Source organism: Anser brachyrhynchus (assembly GCF_964034855.1).
Source record: "Anser brachyrhynchus genome assembly, chromosome: 3".
Classification (NCBI taxonomy): domain Eukaryota; kingdom Metazoa; phylum Chordata; class Aves; order Anseriformes; family Anatidae; genus Anser; species Anser brachyrhynchus.
The window spans coordinates 95159053-95174854 of NC_137696.1; the positions used below are offsets into that span (position 1 = coordinate 95159053).

At 40.8% G+C, this 15802-nt stretch overlaps 1 protein-coding gene across 6 annotated transcripts in view; it reads right to left on the bottom strand.

Moving 5' to 3' along the window:
* Nucleotides 1-15802, bottom strand: part of FAM135A (family with sequence similarity 135 member A) — an 83113-nt gene that overhangs the window by 64378 nt on the left and 2933 nt on the right. For 3 of the 6 annotated variants that reach the window (XR_013948133.1, XM_080584085.1, XM_080584086.1), the window contains 4 exons: nucleotides 5582-5667; nucleotides 4381-4488; nucleotides 2108-2157; nucleotides 1727-1847 (listed from right to left, as the gene is read on the bottom strand). Coding sequence is in view for 5 of the 6 variants with exons in the window: in XM_080584085.1 (XP_080440211.1) it covers nucleotides 1727-1847; nucleotides 2108-2157; nucleotides 4381-4451 (242 nt within the window). In the remaining variant the exon portion in view is untranslated. The remainder of the gene's footprint in view (nucleotides 1-1726; nucleotides 1848-2107; nucleotides 2158-4380; nucleotides 4489-5581; nucleotides 5668-15802) is intronic. The other 3 variants (XM_080584088.1, XM_080584089.1, XM_080584087.1) reach the window with 2 other exon arrangements.

The window sequence follows — 15802 nt, forward strand, 5'->3', positions numbered from 1 at the left end:
TATTCTGGCAGCTTCTTCTCCTTCTTGACATTGCTTTCTAAGGGAACATGCCCAGAGTAAAGGTGCAGCTTGAAACCACAGAAGCAGTATCTGCTAGTCATTTTTCTCATTATGTCAGCATTTCACCTCCCTCAGCTTGCTGTGTGAGTTTATTGCATTTTAAAGAGTAAGCTAAAAAGCAACAAGCCAAGTTGAACACTGGTAATTATAACGCTGTGCTTTGCTTCCAAACTACCTTTCTGAGGAATCATTTGAATCAGAGGGTGAAGACAACCCATAAAGGCTTCCTTTTTTTCAGGTTCTTCTCTATTACTGTTTTTCCATACTCTATCCTCTCCTTCCACACTGATTTCAGAGAGAAAAAGAAAGGACACAGTTCAAGGAAGTGTACTTTTTGTCAAAGTAATTAGAGCATTCTCAGTGTTTTCCCAGACCTCTTAAGCCTTCCTTAATCCTCCTCCTCCAATGAAGGGCAGAATTACAATTTCCCCTAAAAGATGCGCACAGCTAGTTAGCTGCATATAGTTTGACTGCAAATGGTAGTGAACGTAAGTCAACACTTCTCAGTACCCACTTCAAGTCAAATTTAAAGAAAGGCTGGCTTTAATAAGCTCTAGAGGAAAATTAATAGTAACAGAGCAAAGATAAAGCCTAGCTAGCCAAGATGTGTTTTACGACATCATCTTATGCCACTTTCTCCTGATCTCCTTCCCAATTCTTTTTCATACCACTCTTCCCCAAAATATCCACCTCGGAGATTTAATACAAAGATATCTGTATTGCAGCAAGGAAAAACAAAACAAAGACACACATTCCCACCGCCCCTGAACAAAAACTGTTTGCATTATCACCAGGTTAAAAACAAGAATATATTTCATTGTTTCCAAGTAAAGTTCTTCTACAATATTTTGGAAAGAGCTATCATAAATCAACACTGATGTATACCGTTCTCTGTCTGTGAACACTGACACAGCCTCAAACAGACTTGTCTAAAACTATCATCATAACAACTAAAAGACTGACATGTACTTTTACCGTAGTCTGTTAGAAAGCTTACAGAATGGCAATGTACCACAATGCTAGATGACCAACGAGCTTTAATAACTCAAAAATAAGCTACAAAGGATTACTTCCTACGTAGCCATAGGAAAGCAGGACCTTAGGAAGTAATCTGGGAACAACCAGGAAAAAACGAATTAAAGGAATGTGAAAGGGTCTTCTACAGAGACCCCATGGAGTTAAGTGGAAGTCAAGGGACCTATGCAGTACAGAGCCTTCTGCTACTGCAGAGGCACAGCACAGCGTGACCACAGAAGCTAGTGAAGTTCTCCGCTGCCAAATCAATAAATTAATAAGTTAATTGGGGCAGAAACATTTTTAAAAGATACAAAAGCTGCCTGACATATTTCAAGCAAAAGGGATCACAGCAATTAAAATATGAAAGGGTAAGAGCCCAGTAAGAATATAACCTATCCTCAAACTCTACAGAACTTCCCTCCTTTCCAATCAGAAAATAAATACTTGTTACAACTTAAGTTTTAGGCCAAATTACTCAAACGTTTTGATTCTAGCAAGCATATACCTTTCCAATAAGCAATTAACAACTTTCAAATCACTATAAAAACAGTCAATAACACATGAAGCAACGCTGCATGACACTACCCATTAAGGTCTTTCTAACATCAGCCACACATCACAGTAAAGTTTTAGAGAACACACTACCTACCCTCTTTGAAACAAATCCACATTGAAGAACTTGTGGAGCTCCACGGAGAATTCTACCATAGCCTGAACTTCGCTCATGTTTATGAGGATGAAGAAGTCAAAGCTTGTCAGCACCTTAGTTACTGAAAACAAACAGAAAACAAACTTTTTAAAACACAAGCCGGGGACAATGCCTATCTGGTGCTTAAAAGGAAAACGCTACTCAATTTTACACAGCTTCCTTAAATATACATGTCCTGGGGTAAACGTGAATATAGGATTTATATAGGATATGCCAAATCCTGCCTACAGTAGCTTCTTTCTTTGTTGTGAAGGAATCAAGTATTAGCAGAGAAGTATCACGATACGATCAGCATAATATAACCTTGGAACTTACTGATACCTACGTACTGCGGCTCTGCTCTGGTACTTGGCTGGAGAGAGGAAAAAGCACTGCCAAGAAGGAGACAAAGACAGTTATTTGGTCTGCTTCCAGCCCCTGCTGAAGCAGAATGACCAAACAGGTAGCAAGCACTACCTCAAGCCCAACATGAGGACAGGGACAGCTGAATGTGGCCAAACGGGGCAGAGTAAGGCCTGACAGGAGCTGTAGGATTTTTGATGGAGTGACTGGAGAGGAAAGGCAGGAGTTAAAGAGGGCAACGTGCCCATCCTTAGTCAATCTTTGTTAGTAGCAAAGCATTAATTCTCATTGTCTTCTTTGCAGCCACAGACTGGCACCTTACTGCTAATTTACAGATGCCTGCCGATACTTAAATTAAAATCTTACAGACTTCGACAAGTTCTGCTGGTTTTCCTTCAACAATATCAAGGGGATTAATAAAACAGACTACTCTTTCTGCAAACACTTGTCCTCAAACTTCCTAGCTCCTGCAAGCACTGCCTGGTTTGAAGAATAAACAAACCAAAAAAACTGAAACGGACAACCCTTCATGCACATTAGTCCTCCTTCTGTGTCTCATGCAGAAGCAGTAAACCTAATAGCGAGCCTGGCCTGAGCTTGAATGGGTTATGGGCTTTTTTTGTTTCTATAAAACAAGCTTAAACAAGCATGTGGGAGTTTTGTGAAGCAGCAGGTGGTACTACTGAGACAGAAAATAGGAAGCTGGCAAAGAAAATTCCTAGCCACAGCAGATTATCAGTCACCTGAAAGCAAAGTTGTCTTACGGTGCTACCTCGAGCCTACCAACTAAATTATCTTGGCATATGACTCAAGATAAGATTTACCTTGCTGTACCTGCAGCGCAGGTTTAGATTTTTAAGTATAAACAAGTAAATTCTGACCTTGGTTTAACAGCCTATACAAGGACTCCACATACACCTTACTAAGAACACAGGAAGAGTAACTTAGTACTTTCTGACTTAGCAGGGAATAGGTAAAGAGGAATTTTGCTTCTGAAGCTGAGTTATAACAATTTGAAGAACTCCGATCCAGGACCCTTCATGACAGGTGAAAACTACAGCATACAGGTGGTACATTTAACACAGCTTGTCTAAAAACCCTGCATTATAATCCGAACTCAAATCAAGGGATTTTGACAGACTAGTTGAATGATGCCACAGCACGCAGTGCAAGGGCTATCACTGATAACCTACACTACTTTGAAACAATTCCTTCTTCCACTGCTCTGCCTACAGGACTGTGTAGGGATGTCCTCAGTGGTTCTCTGAAGCCAGAATCAGGAAGTTCTGCTCTTCTCAGGCACTCTAATTCTCTGAAGTCGCAGTACTGCATCACCACACGTGCCTCACCTACCAGGATGCAAGTGTATCTTCTGCAAATGGAACCTGACCTGCCACCGAGCAGGGATCCTCGACCTGCTGTGACCCTGGGCAGCAAACCCTGTGGGCAGTGTATGTAACACGTGATGAAGCTGGATGACACCTCAGAAAGGACAGGACGCCACTTGAAAATCCTCAGGCAGAAGAGAAAGGACTTCAGAAGACAAAGGATGCCATTGAGCTATCTGAGGCAGTTTGCATTTTGATGAAGCTAACTACATTTTCAAGACATCACATCATCACACGCCTCTGACTCCCCAGCACTAATGGCACTGTCCTTTGTCCCTGAAGTTTGGCTTCCCTATGAGGAAGGAAAACTGTTCCTGCAGGAGTTGCTGAGTCAAGCCAGCCCTTCCAAATGCTTCAGGGTCCCTCAAGTCCTCAGGAGGAAACCAGGTGGGACCAACCCAGAACTAGCCTGGCTAGGCAGATTTAAAGGCTTCTTTATGAAAGAGTTACTTCAACAGCAAAAAAGCTACAAAGAGCCATATCTGGCATTACTGTCAAAAGGGCTGCCCATGAACTTGTGATATTTCCGTTGGGTCTGATATGACTCCAGCTGGAGCCAGAGCCCCCCTACTCTGCTGAGCCAACGCAGCATCCCCAACCAGCCCAGTAAAAATTGCCTGGGCAGGCAGCAAGGCAGACTGAACACAAACACACACACGTGTGCACAACACGGCACCACCTGTTTTAAAGCAGTAACCCAGCCCTCGATCGACTATCAACAATATGTGGAAAGGTGGCACCCCTGCCTTGCTCCAGTATCAATTGCTAAACCAGCACGAACTACTGAGCCACAATTCACGCTGTGCATCCAGAAAGCAGCACTGCGCCACTGCGAGTGTCTGGGACTGCAGTCAATCCGCTGACCTTTGCCAAGCATCGGCTTGTTCCATGTTCAGTCTGAGTGAAGGGGAGCGTCCGCTGTCCTGGTGTGACATAAACCCAACCACTACTTTCTGTCGAAGTCTTTCATAACTGTGCAAAGTAAAACAGAGTTCTCTGAACCGCGTAACAAGAAGTGTTATGCAGCAACTACATATTTCAAAGGGGAAAACCAAACTTGGAGAAGCTGTCTTTAATTTTTGTTTGCTTATCATAGAAAACCCAACATAAAAAGTTAAACTTGTGTAGAGGTGTTCCTTTGTGTAGATTCCGTTTAAATTTACAGCTAAACCTGCACTAACTTCAATAATATTACACGTCCACAACTCATTTCAATACTTAATGAGTTGATTGTTGTATTTTAAAGCATATAATTATCATTAAGAAACAGAGAAAGAAACTGACACTTGTCCTGCCTGCAAGAAACAGAAGAATCCTTCATTAAGAACAACATTATGAACAACAGAGGTTAACGCAGCATATAAACATGCATCAGAGGATCTGACAGTAAATGAGAAGAATACCCTAATACAGAGGGTTTCACAACTCCTGGTGGCTACTTAGAGCTTATGAATAATCAAAACAGCATTTTAAAACCCAGTAGCATTAAAGCGCTGAGACTGAACATCTCCAATGGTTAAAGCAGCATTAAAGCCACTTGATTCTATACTGAGGACCAAAACTTTACTTTTCTTTACACATCTGAGGGTTTATCTATATGAACCTGTTCTTAAGGAGACAATTTCCTACACAACCTTGCTAGTCAACACTGTCCCCACCCCAGCTCAATCCTTCTTTAGTTACCCACACCCATCTCTTCCGGGGCAACAACAGAAAATGGATCAGAGAAATATCAGACTGTTAAAGCCCATCAAAAGGGAAAAAATGTTTCTTTATTCTGTTTTTTCTTTTTTAAATTATTATAAAAACATTTTTAATAATAAATAATATAATAAAACATTATTATAAAAAACATTATAAAAACGTTATAACATTTTAGTGGTACTTTACAGCAGCTGCATCAGGGCAGCTCTGAGTGCAATGAAAAGACGGATGGAGGTGCGCAGAAACCTCCTAAACCAGCTTTGTTCTCAGAGAAATGTTTGTGTTAACAGTGCTACTTGTATTAGGAACTGCAAGACACTGCTAAGAAATGAAACCGCAGCATATTCACAGAATATCTTACCTCTACTGGTAAATACTCCATTTTAGTATGATAATTAACCAGTCTTCCAGTTCTCCACTATTGCTGTCAGAAGCATACTGCTTGAACTAGAAAAGAAAAACAAAAATGTTTTACTAAGCACAGTATCTGTAGAACTTTTCAGTACTTACGTTCTTTACCCTCTTTTCTGTGCCCTAATACCAGACCCTACCACGTCCTCTCCAACAAACACACGCACATATCTTCGTACCTTCTATCACCATTCTCCCATTTGCCCTTGGTTCCTACGCTGAAATTTTCAGCTTTCTGCAAGCCTAACAGCCTGACACGTATTCTTCCAAAACAAAGACAAAAAAATAAAATGTTTCTTGAAGCCGGTGCTCTGGCAAAGCTGACGCTGCCACGTTCAGCCAAACCAGCCCTGTCTTTGCTGAGGAATCCCATCCACACGTGAGCTCCCACAGGGCCCCGCAGCCCCCCTGGTCTCCAGAGGGAACCTCAGCAACGTAGAGCAACCATTACCGCTAGGTCCATGCCACGGGCTATTCCGAAACCCTCCTGAAGCTGCCGCTGACCCCATCTTGAAAGGACTTGCTCAGAATCAGCCTGCCCCCTGTATTCTTCTGAAGCGTGAAGAAGTTTAAAATAACAACAACAACAAAATAATCATTCGTTCTCCACCTTATCTGACATCTTTTAAGTTTCAGACACGAAGAGAAGAAAATGCTTACTTCTGCTTTCTTAGAGGATCCTTGTGTCCTTTCTGTATGAATTTCAGAGAAACAAACACAAAACCTATCACAGTTTGTGCAGGCAAGTTGTGAAACCGAACTGTTTTTGCCTTAACTTCAAAGAAAACAGAGACTCTGAAGCATAAAAAAATAAATTACCTGTTTGCTTGTTTTTTAATAGAAAACACTTGTGCTTGTCATGTGCAATATTACATCTTTGACACCACAAATTATCAGTAATGCCCTGATGAAATTCTGATACCATAACCTTGCATCAAAATTACTTTTACTCCATGTAACTGCACAGTACAGGCTGTACCATACTAGTGTTTTCTTGTTTTGTTTTTTAAAGGACGAAGCTCACTGCAAAGTCCTCAGAGTAGTGAAAATTACTCTGGCCTTAAATTTAGTATTTTATACTTGGTGGAAGTCAAATGCAAAAATACAGAATCCTACAAAGGAAAATACAACAAAATGTTTACTTTCCTCTGCTTTTCTTCTAGCATTTAAGTCTTCAGACAACTTTTTTTCTTCTAAGTTCCTGCAGGAGCTTTGTGCAGCTCTCTGCCTGACCTTTCTTCCTGTCCTCTCCTCCCCGAGTACAAACTCAGCGACCCAGTATCTGCCAACACAAACTCCGCCACCATCTATCTCTGTGCTGATGACTCAGATTTGTCCCCCCCCCCCACCTGGGAACTGTCTTCAGTTCCAATTTTAGCTGTTTCTTGGACGCAGCCTTCAGCTGAAGCTCATTGTGGCTGAACCAGAGCCCTTAACCTGACCTGCACTGCTGCTCCCGACACCTACTTTGGGAGCGTGCACCTCAGTGCACAACCTCACTGCAAACCTAGAGAGCGTTTTTCATTTAGTTTTCTCTTGGTTTTCATAGACTTTGGCAAGGCTACGCACAACACCTGCCAAATTCGTCTGCATGTGATCAGAAACGTGTCCTGTCTATCCAGACGGCCAAAACACATCCGAGCTAATATCCTCGCTTGTTTTAATTACTGTTAAGCTGCAAAGGTGTAATTCACTGCGTGTCTTACTCCAGCACGGTGCAGCAACGAACCAGCCTCTGACTTCGATCATTTCACCTCTCCTTCTGCATCCCCCACAGGGAGAGCCCGGGCTACTGCATCAAGCATCGCTTACTTGTCTGCCTCTGAAATCCTTTTGGAGCTGAACAGCAGCCAGTGCCACAGTGTCCTGGCTGCAGACTAGAGCTTCCCAGCACCACTAATAAACCCTGCTCCTCCACAATTAAAAAGGTGAGGGGGGAAAGGGAAAAAAAAAAAGTGCTAATTGAATTTTGGGTTGCATAAACATCATGTTGTAAAACATGGGAAAAAAACCATCAACGTAACGATAAGTGGAGGTATCTAGGATACCTTATGCAAATTCATTATCCCAACTTTAAAATATGACATGACTACCACTCAAAAAATAAAAACACAACAGAATAGACTGCTTTATACTAGGATTTATTATTTTAATGAAAAATATATTGTTTTAAAATCTGCATGGTTCTACATATCTGTATGAGTATAAATATCCCCAGTTACTTAAACACAGTTAAACAATGATCCAGTTTTACAGGCTCAGGGCAAAACCCCACTATTAAAATTTCCTTCTTGCATGGTTCTCTAAGGCTGTATTACTTTGCAGACAGCCATTACAAGGTTTCATTCACCTCTTCTAACCAAGCTAATGCAGGCTACCTATGACACTTCAATGGGCTAGATAATCAACCAGCATACAAACTCAAAATTTCCCACTTTTATCTTTAAATTTAGCACCAGTATCTGGTACTCTGTGCAGCACTGATAAAAACAACATACTACATGGAGCTGACAACGTAGTTATTCTCAGTATGTGTGGAAGTCAGTAATATGCTGCCTTTCTTTTCTTCTGCCCTATTAATAGACCACATATCTGATATAACAACATATCTTGAGCATTTATTAGGCTTATTCTCTTTTACCCTAACATTGGCCTTTGACAAATGACATGGCATTTCTAAGCTTCCTCATTAAGAAGTTTAACATGAAAAGTTCTGCGGGCAGCACAGTTAAAAAGCTGCTTTCCTACAGACACATTCCTCCCCCTCCACCACGATAACCCCCTATCTGTCGTGACACCTTGACGAGGCAAAAGATCACACGTCCTGCAGGTACTAGGAACATATACCCACTGTGAGGGGCCAGCTGCTACAAAACCACATAGCAGATGATTTATGTATTTTTCCTCCCAGAAAGGGCATTAATTTCAGTGTCTTCCCTCTTCAGCCGCCAATTTACACAAAACACAATTCATCATCTTAGAGAGCCCTTCTCCTCTTTTGCGTTTGGCTGAATTGAGCAATGGTTTCCAGCCCTAATTTGCACAGAAAGAGGAAACGGAACGTGAACAAACCGAACTGAATGTTGTATTTGTCTTTTACAAAGACTTCCCCTAAAAATTTTGTTAAAAAACAAATTTATGTTTAAAAGGGTAAAAAATTACTAGCAGAAATTTGACTGCGATCAAGTCTGTCCCAGCAAAACGCAGCATTTCCATGAAAAGCGGCGGTGGTTCAGGATGCATGCTGCCATGTCAGCCAGGCCGTGTCCCACTTTGGTCCCAACCACCAGTTAAGTGAGAAAAACGAAGCAAATACTACTACACTCATGTCCTAAAAACCAAGGAGAATAGACTTATTTTGCATATAATTTTTATTTAACACAATCTACCTATTTTTCCTAACAAGCTACTCCAAAGAGCAATATGGGAGAGAAAGAAAAAATAAGTGCTAACTCTAAATAATTAAAAGTCTTCTTGAACTTACATGAAAGGCACATGATGATCTTACAATAGACTAAAAACAAAACAAAACAAAACAAACAAACCTGCAAGCTGTAATATTTTGGCTTAAGGAACAAATTGCATAACAATACATTCACCATCTCATAACCTCAAGAATTTATGAAGGATGCGCTATGTAAGAATTAATAAACTAGGAGGGGGAAGCTTCCCAACGTAATTTGATTCTGTCCAACTGAAAAGTTTCTTCATAAAGAGTTTACTAAGGCTCTATTTCAGTGTACTTAAAGTGTACTTATTTCCTTTTCCTACTTAGAGAAAGAAAATAAGCACTTCTCTGAATTCCACGTGCCACGCAATGCCATTAAATGAAAATTAACTCGCACATATGCATGAATGAATTTCACATTAAAATGTCTGCAGCGACTGTTATTATCATTACTTTCCCATATTTTATGAATCAGAATAATGCTCAAAAGAGTCAGTTGTCGCAACCTCCTTCCCAGCCTAAGCAGATTTATTGTTAAAAAAATAAAGCTTAAGAGAAATCTAACGGTACATGAAGTAAACGGTACTGTAGCATACAGTAAATTATTTCTTCATAGGTAATAAATCCATATTAAGCAATTCTGTAAATAAAAGAGAATACAGTTTACTAACTTAAGTCACTGTTCCAATACCTTTTCTGAGGTCACAGTTTGACAAGACAGTAAATACAGTTTAGGTTTGACAGGTCGATTTCACACTGGAAGGCTTCATGCCAAATAGTTACTGTCTTTCCTCCCACGGCAGGCATTAAGTCAGCACAAATGATATATTGTGTACTCTTACTAACTTAAGAAACGTGATAGTTTGCCTACCTGATCAAACTTACATTACAGGATAATCTGATAGTAAATCTGATCTAGGAACAGTGATCACAAAACCACTTCCTTGGTAGCTCCTACACCACCACCACCTGTGGTGACAGGCTGGACGTGCCAGCACGGAGGAACAGCGACTCCACCAGGCTCTTTATGCAGAGAAAAGTTATTTCATAAACAGATGGGGGCACGGTATCGGAGCCTCGTTTATTTTTAACACATAATGTTAATAACCTAACACAAAGCCAGCTGACTCGAAGCTGACTTTACAGGAATATATCTACAAAAACAGTCTCCAATATCACTTTTTCCCTTACAGTTTGGCTTCCAGTTTCCCACAGTTTCAACAAAAAAAATTGTGGCAAACATTATGCCACGTAAATTTAGGTTAAAAGATTGCTTCTTTGATTTTAAATGAAAAAAACAACAACAAAAAAAAAAACACCTTAACACCCTGGAAATACAAAGCACTGTTCTCATCTTCTCAACTTCTGTCCACTGCCTTTATTTAATACTGGTCAGAGAAATGCCGCAGCTTCTTGTTTTGTTCTTTGTTAATGGTTTTCTCACCATAGATATTCTAAAATGCTCTCTGCAACTCCTCTGTTACACAAAACATGCATTAACTTTACAGTCAAATCTGTATTATTTTAGTACAGTGCAATTCGGTTACGGTTGGATGCCAATTAAACAGACTGCCATTGGGAGCGCTGGCCTCACGAAGCTAACGGGGTCATGGGAAAAGTATCTCAGAATGTGAGTCAAAACCATTGACACACCAAGTTTTCAAAAACATACTGTAGCTTTAGAAGAGAAGGGACCATCCGCAGTCAGGCCAGTATTAACATCTAACCCTGAAGAAGTGAGCAAGGGCACGGCAAGAATTTAAGACGGCTCTTCTCGTGAAACAACACTGGTCATGACCACCAGCAGCAGCTTGAGAAGATCCTGCCCCAGGTGCTCATTTCTGTCTTCACAGCATCAGAGCCTCACCCCCCCAACATGCCGACACATTGCTCATGGGACAGCATTTTAAAACGAATTAGTTACCATTTTAGAGTAATCTATTTTTGCAGGGCTCGATCGGATCACTTCCTTATCCTGTTTCAAAGCACAGCTCCACAAATAGCTGTGTCACCACCACTGGTGGGGAAGGGATGGCGAGCTGCAGCCGGAGACGGCAACCCCTCAGGGCTCCCTTCTCTTCAAGGCAAAGTGAGGCCAAGCAAGGAGGCTTGGTGGCAGCAGTTTAAGAGCAATTTTCCCTCTTCACAATCGTTCCAGAGGTGAAAAGCCCTGCACTTCATCCTTACACTAACCAAGCAAGCTGGACGAGGAACGGAGCCAAGGCAGGACACAGCACTCCTCCTGCTGGGATGGATACAGCCAAAAAGAGCCCAAGCGTGGGCCCAAACCTGACTTCTCCCTGGCTTAGCACTTGGGATGTCCCAATCCCTCCTACAAGGGCTTGCGTTTCAGGGAGAGAAGCTGAAGATGGGGACATCCCTCTCCTGAAGGAAGCGTGAGGAGCTTCCAGCAGTCCTCCGTCCCTCCAGGCCTGGAAACACACTCTGCTCACAGGATCCCTCACTTACAGTGCCAGCCTCAGAGGACAGGCACGACTGCTGCTGAAGAAGGGCTCTTCCTCTCCCCGAAATGGAGGAAGAAAGAGACGGGCCTGCCCCGGCCGCCAGAGCGCCCCAAGCCACAGGCTGGCCCCTCACGGTGCCGACACTTCCTCCCCCACCAGCACGGTGCCGAAACGAGAGTTACGTACAGAATCCCTGTTAAACAGACAAATATAGCAACCTTATCAAATTCAAGTTTTGCTTTTGTTTATTTTACGGCTTAATAGCTTTATGCCCCTTTTATCTCTCCTCCCCACATGCCATTTAACTGACAGAATAAAGCTGACACTTGATGAGCTGCTAGGAGAGGTGACACGAGCGCAGAACGGCATCGCTGTGTTTCGCAAACAACACGTTCAAAATAAAACAAACTTAATGATCACCTTCAGTACCTTCAACGGGGAGACTTGAAGGGTTACATCAAAACAAAGCAGCAAACTGATTTTTAAATTAGCCTGAACCATCACCATTGCTATTTAAACAATTTTTGGCTATGTTTTATATGGAGCAGTTTTTGTTCATTCCTTTTTTCCTACAATTTACTTGTCATATTTAGTCAGAAAATACCATACCAGCAGTTGGTAATCATTAAATCCTTTATACGCTCCTTTCACGTGTGCTACAGCTGGAATAAGGAAAAACTGCTATTAAATACCACATAACACATCCAGAAGAAAGAAGCCCAACAACCAGGAGCCCAGTTATCACAGGTACTCCCTACCCTATGGACACAGTTAGTTTTCAAACAGGTCCTTATCACCTCCTATTCTAGCTGAGAGGGATGAAACCACAGCTGATCATGCCGACTGGCCACGTAAATTTATTTTCCCATCTAAACTCCACCAGCTTTCATACCTTTCACACATCAAAAGACAGGAACATACGTGCCAGAGCTCCTTGTTGCCAACCAACAGCCAAACCAAATATTTGCAGCCTTAGCTGACATTCAAATTTATTTCAGAGTAACACAATGTCCTTTTCACAGAAGAGACCATATCTCAAGAATATTCAAGGTAAAATTAGCACCAGGTGAAAACCGATGGCACACAGCTTCTGCCTGCCTAACAAGGGGTTTCATTAGAAAAGGTCCAGTCTGACAGAAGAGGTGCAAGGTTGGAGGTTTAGGTGTCACTTCCACTTGTAGGTCTACTATTGACCTCAACCGTTATAAGACTTTCTCTCTATGCATCACAAGCAGCAAAGGTATGTTTTCTACTATCTATGCCCCTGTTGTTCTGGCACCTTAAAGACACTCACTGCCTTGGCATATTTTGCGCCAACGTATTTCACTGAGCTGAAGAATTTAAGGTCAGAGGTATGGGGAACCACAGGCCCTGGAATTATCTGGAAGTTGGTATAAGCTCAGTTTGCCCAGAAAATTCATAAAACCTTAAAAAAAAAAAAAAAAAAGGAAAAGCTGATTTTTTTTAACATGGAAATATGCGATCATCATGCAGAAAAATCATAAAGTGACATCTGAACTGACAGCCTAAGAATAAAGTAGGTTCTCCAAAAAAAATACTTCTTAAACCTGTAGGAGAGCAAATAGTATTATATTTCTTCCATAAGCTTTAACAGAAAGAAGATAAAAGATATACTGCGAGCCATTCTGATATCAAAATTTCAAACCCTTAAAGGGAAACTTGCTTTATTAACTTTAGAAGCATCTAAAGCATAAAGAGAATGCAACTTATTTATTTTATAGCTAGGAAGCATGATTTGCTCATCTAGCTTGACATCCCTGTATAGAGAAGGTAACAAATGACCTATGCCATGATCAGTAGCACATAACAGTGATAAATTCAAGAAGTTTAAACAAGTGAACAAGGTTGTGACTATGGTAAACAGAGCTGGATCTGAAAAACAAGACCGTTTATTATTTCAAAATGTCATAAATTAAAGGTAAGGCTTCCTGCACAACTGACCAATGCTGTAGATTTTTTCTGCTTAACTCTATGAATTAGGGGGGTGGGAGAGGCAATTGGTGATTTATTCTGTAATGAGATTCAGCAAACTATGTACATGTATGTATGTATTTGCATATATAAAATTATATAATGTTAGAGGTTACAAATATGTAACTGTAAATTTAAAAGATAAAAATAGGAAAAAAAAAGTGTTTTTAAATTTCCTGGTACAAAGCATGCAACTTAGAAATGAAGAAAATCCAAATTTATTTTTAGTAAGAAATATTGATAAGGGTGACTTCATGTCTTGCTTCCAAGAAAACTGCTGGCAGAATATTAAACTTCAAGGTTCTTAGCACTGAAAATGTTCCCAATTCCAAAACCTCCAAAGCAAATCCACGAAAAAAAGAAAAATACAGCACTGAAACCATCTAATGAAAAATAGAATTGATGTCATTTCAGTCTGCTTTATCGCTTTCAACCCTTGTTCTGCTTATAAATTGAACTCTACGAGGCTTCACTCTGTTTCTTTTCTCTGCCTGTTCTTTCCAAGAATAGTGCTGTCACAGATTTCCTGCTTGAAGTAAACACAGTTTGCTCACCTCACTTCTCCCTGACCCCAAAGTATGGCAAACTTCCTTCCTTCCTTTCAGATTTTTTTTTCTTGTATACTCTTTGTTGTATAGTCTTGTTACCACAAATGTTCCACGTATTGTTCTCTGAGGAAGACAATTTGTAAGACAGGCTTCTAGAAATATCAGCTACACTGCATTACAAACATACCAACTGCTTTTGCTAGAACTGAATGCATAAATATTTAACTGCCGTGTTCATACTTCCACAGTGACATAGCTTTCTATACACAATGCTTTCTGAGATGTATTCCATGAATTAGTGCGATCGAAATGTGTTCAGTAAAATGCTAGAGTAAGCCAAAACCAGCAAATACTTGAACTTGAAAACACGTGCCGTGCCACACAGAAAACATAAGGTGCATGAACATTAACAGAACATAAGGACATCCTTTATTGTTCTCCTTAGCTGTGGCAGAAAAATGCAGAAGTAGTACTTACTCAGAAACAGTCTGACTATAGTAACTTCACAGGGAGATGAAAAAGTGGCTTCTGAGTGTATTTAACCAATCAAACCCCAGTCTGTTGCTCCTGATTTAAAACAGGAAAATGCAAAGTCTTTGAAGGCTCCTATACCCTACATATAAAGCTTTTGAAGGCTCCTATGTAAACAAACTTTTCATTAAAAGAAATAATCACATTTTCCAAGCTTTTCCACTAGCAGGGAAAAATGACTGTAAGACTAAGTAATTCATAACTCAAGAAACATTAAGTTATGTTCGTAGTTTAACCAAAGCAGAAACTGAACATGCCTGTATTTCACGCGAATGCTTTGGCTATATGCTTTCTGAGCCAAGGGCCTGTCAGAGGTGCCTGACATACAACAGGAGGCTTGCTGAACAAATACCCATCGTGAACAGTTACTGGTCAATACACAGATGCTACTTGTCCACCCTGTCATGAAAACAATAAAAAGCACCAGTGAGAGAGTATTTTTCCATAAGAAGTAAAGAGGGAGGGAAGAATCCCAAACAACAAAAACACAACTCTTCAACTTTGGTTAACTAAGGGTATCCAAGGCTATGCTTTAGTCTTTAGGGACCAGGGGATGCAAAAGAACAAAAAGATTTCAGGACAGAAGACACAAAGGAGAAGACAAATCCTCTACCAAACAAGGATGAGAAGCACTAGTCTCTATCAATACCGACTTCAAATATTGAAACACAGTCAACAGCAATAAGAATTCACGACAATTTATTATGATTCTCTCATTAAGGTCCACCTTTGTCAACAGCTTAACTTTCTTTCATGCTTCTTCAGGACAGCACCCACACTGCAAAAGAGACACAGAGGCACCAGTAATCTCAGCATTTTATCTACAAACATTTATATATCCATCTCCTACACTGGCATAGACATCTAGTTTCTCTTCAAACACATAAAATAGAAGTACAAGAATCAGAGTTCAGACAGGACTCCCCTATCTGTCTACCCACAGTAGTTCAAGGCTTTGCCACTCACAGTAATCTGCTTCGCCCTGCTGCCAGAGTATGCTTTCCTATCCAGTTCCACAGGATGGTTGTGGCACGCATATCCCATCCTAATCACTTCCAACACTGCCGAAGAGAAGCTTGCACCAAAATATCAGACTAACCTGGTGAGAGTGAGATAATGACGGAAACATCCTGTTGCAGGGTGTTAACAACATCTGAAAACCACAACCATGAAGTCCATCACATGCT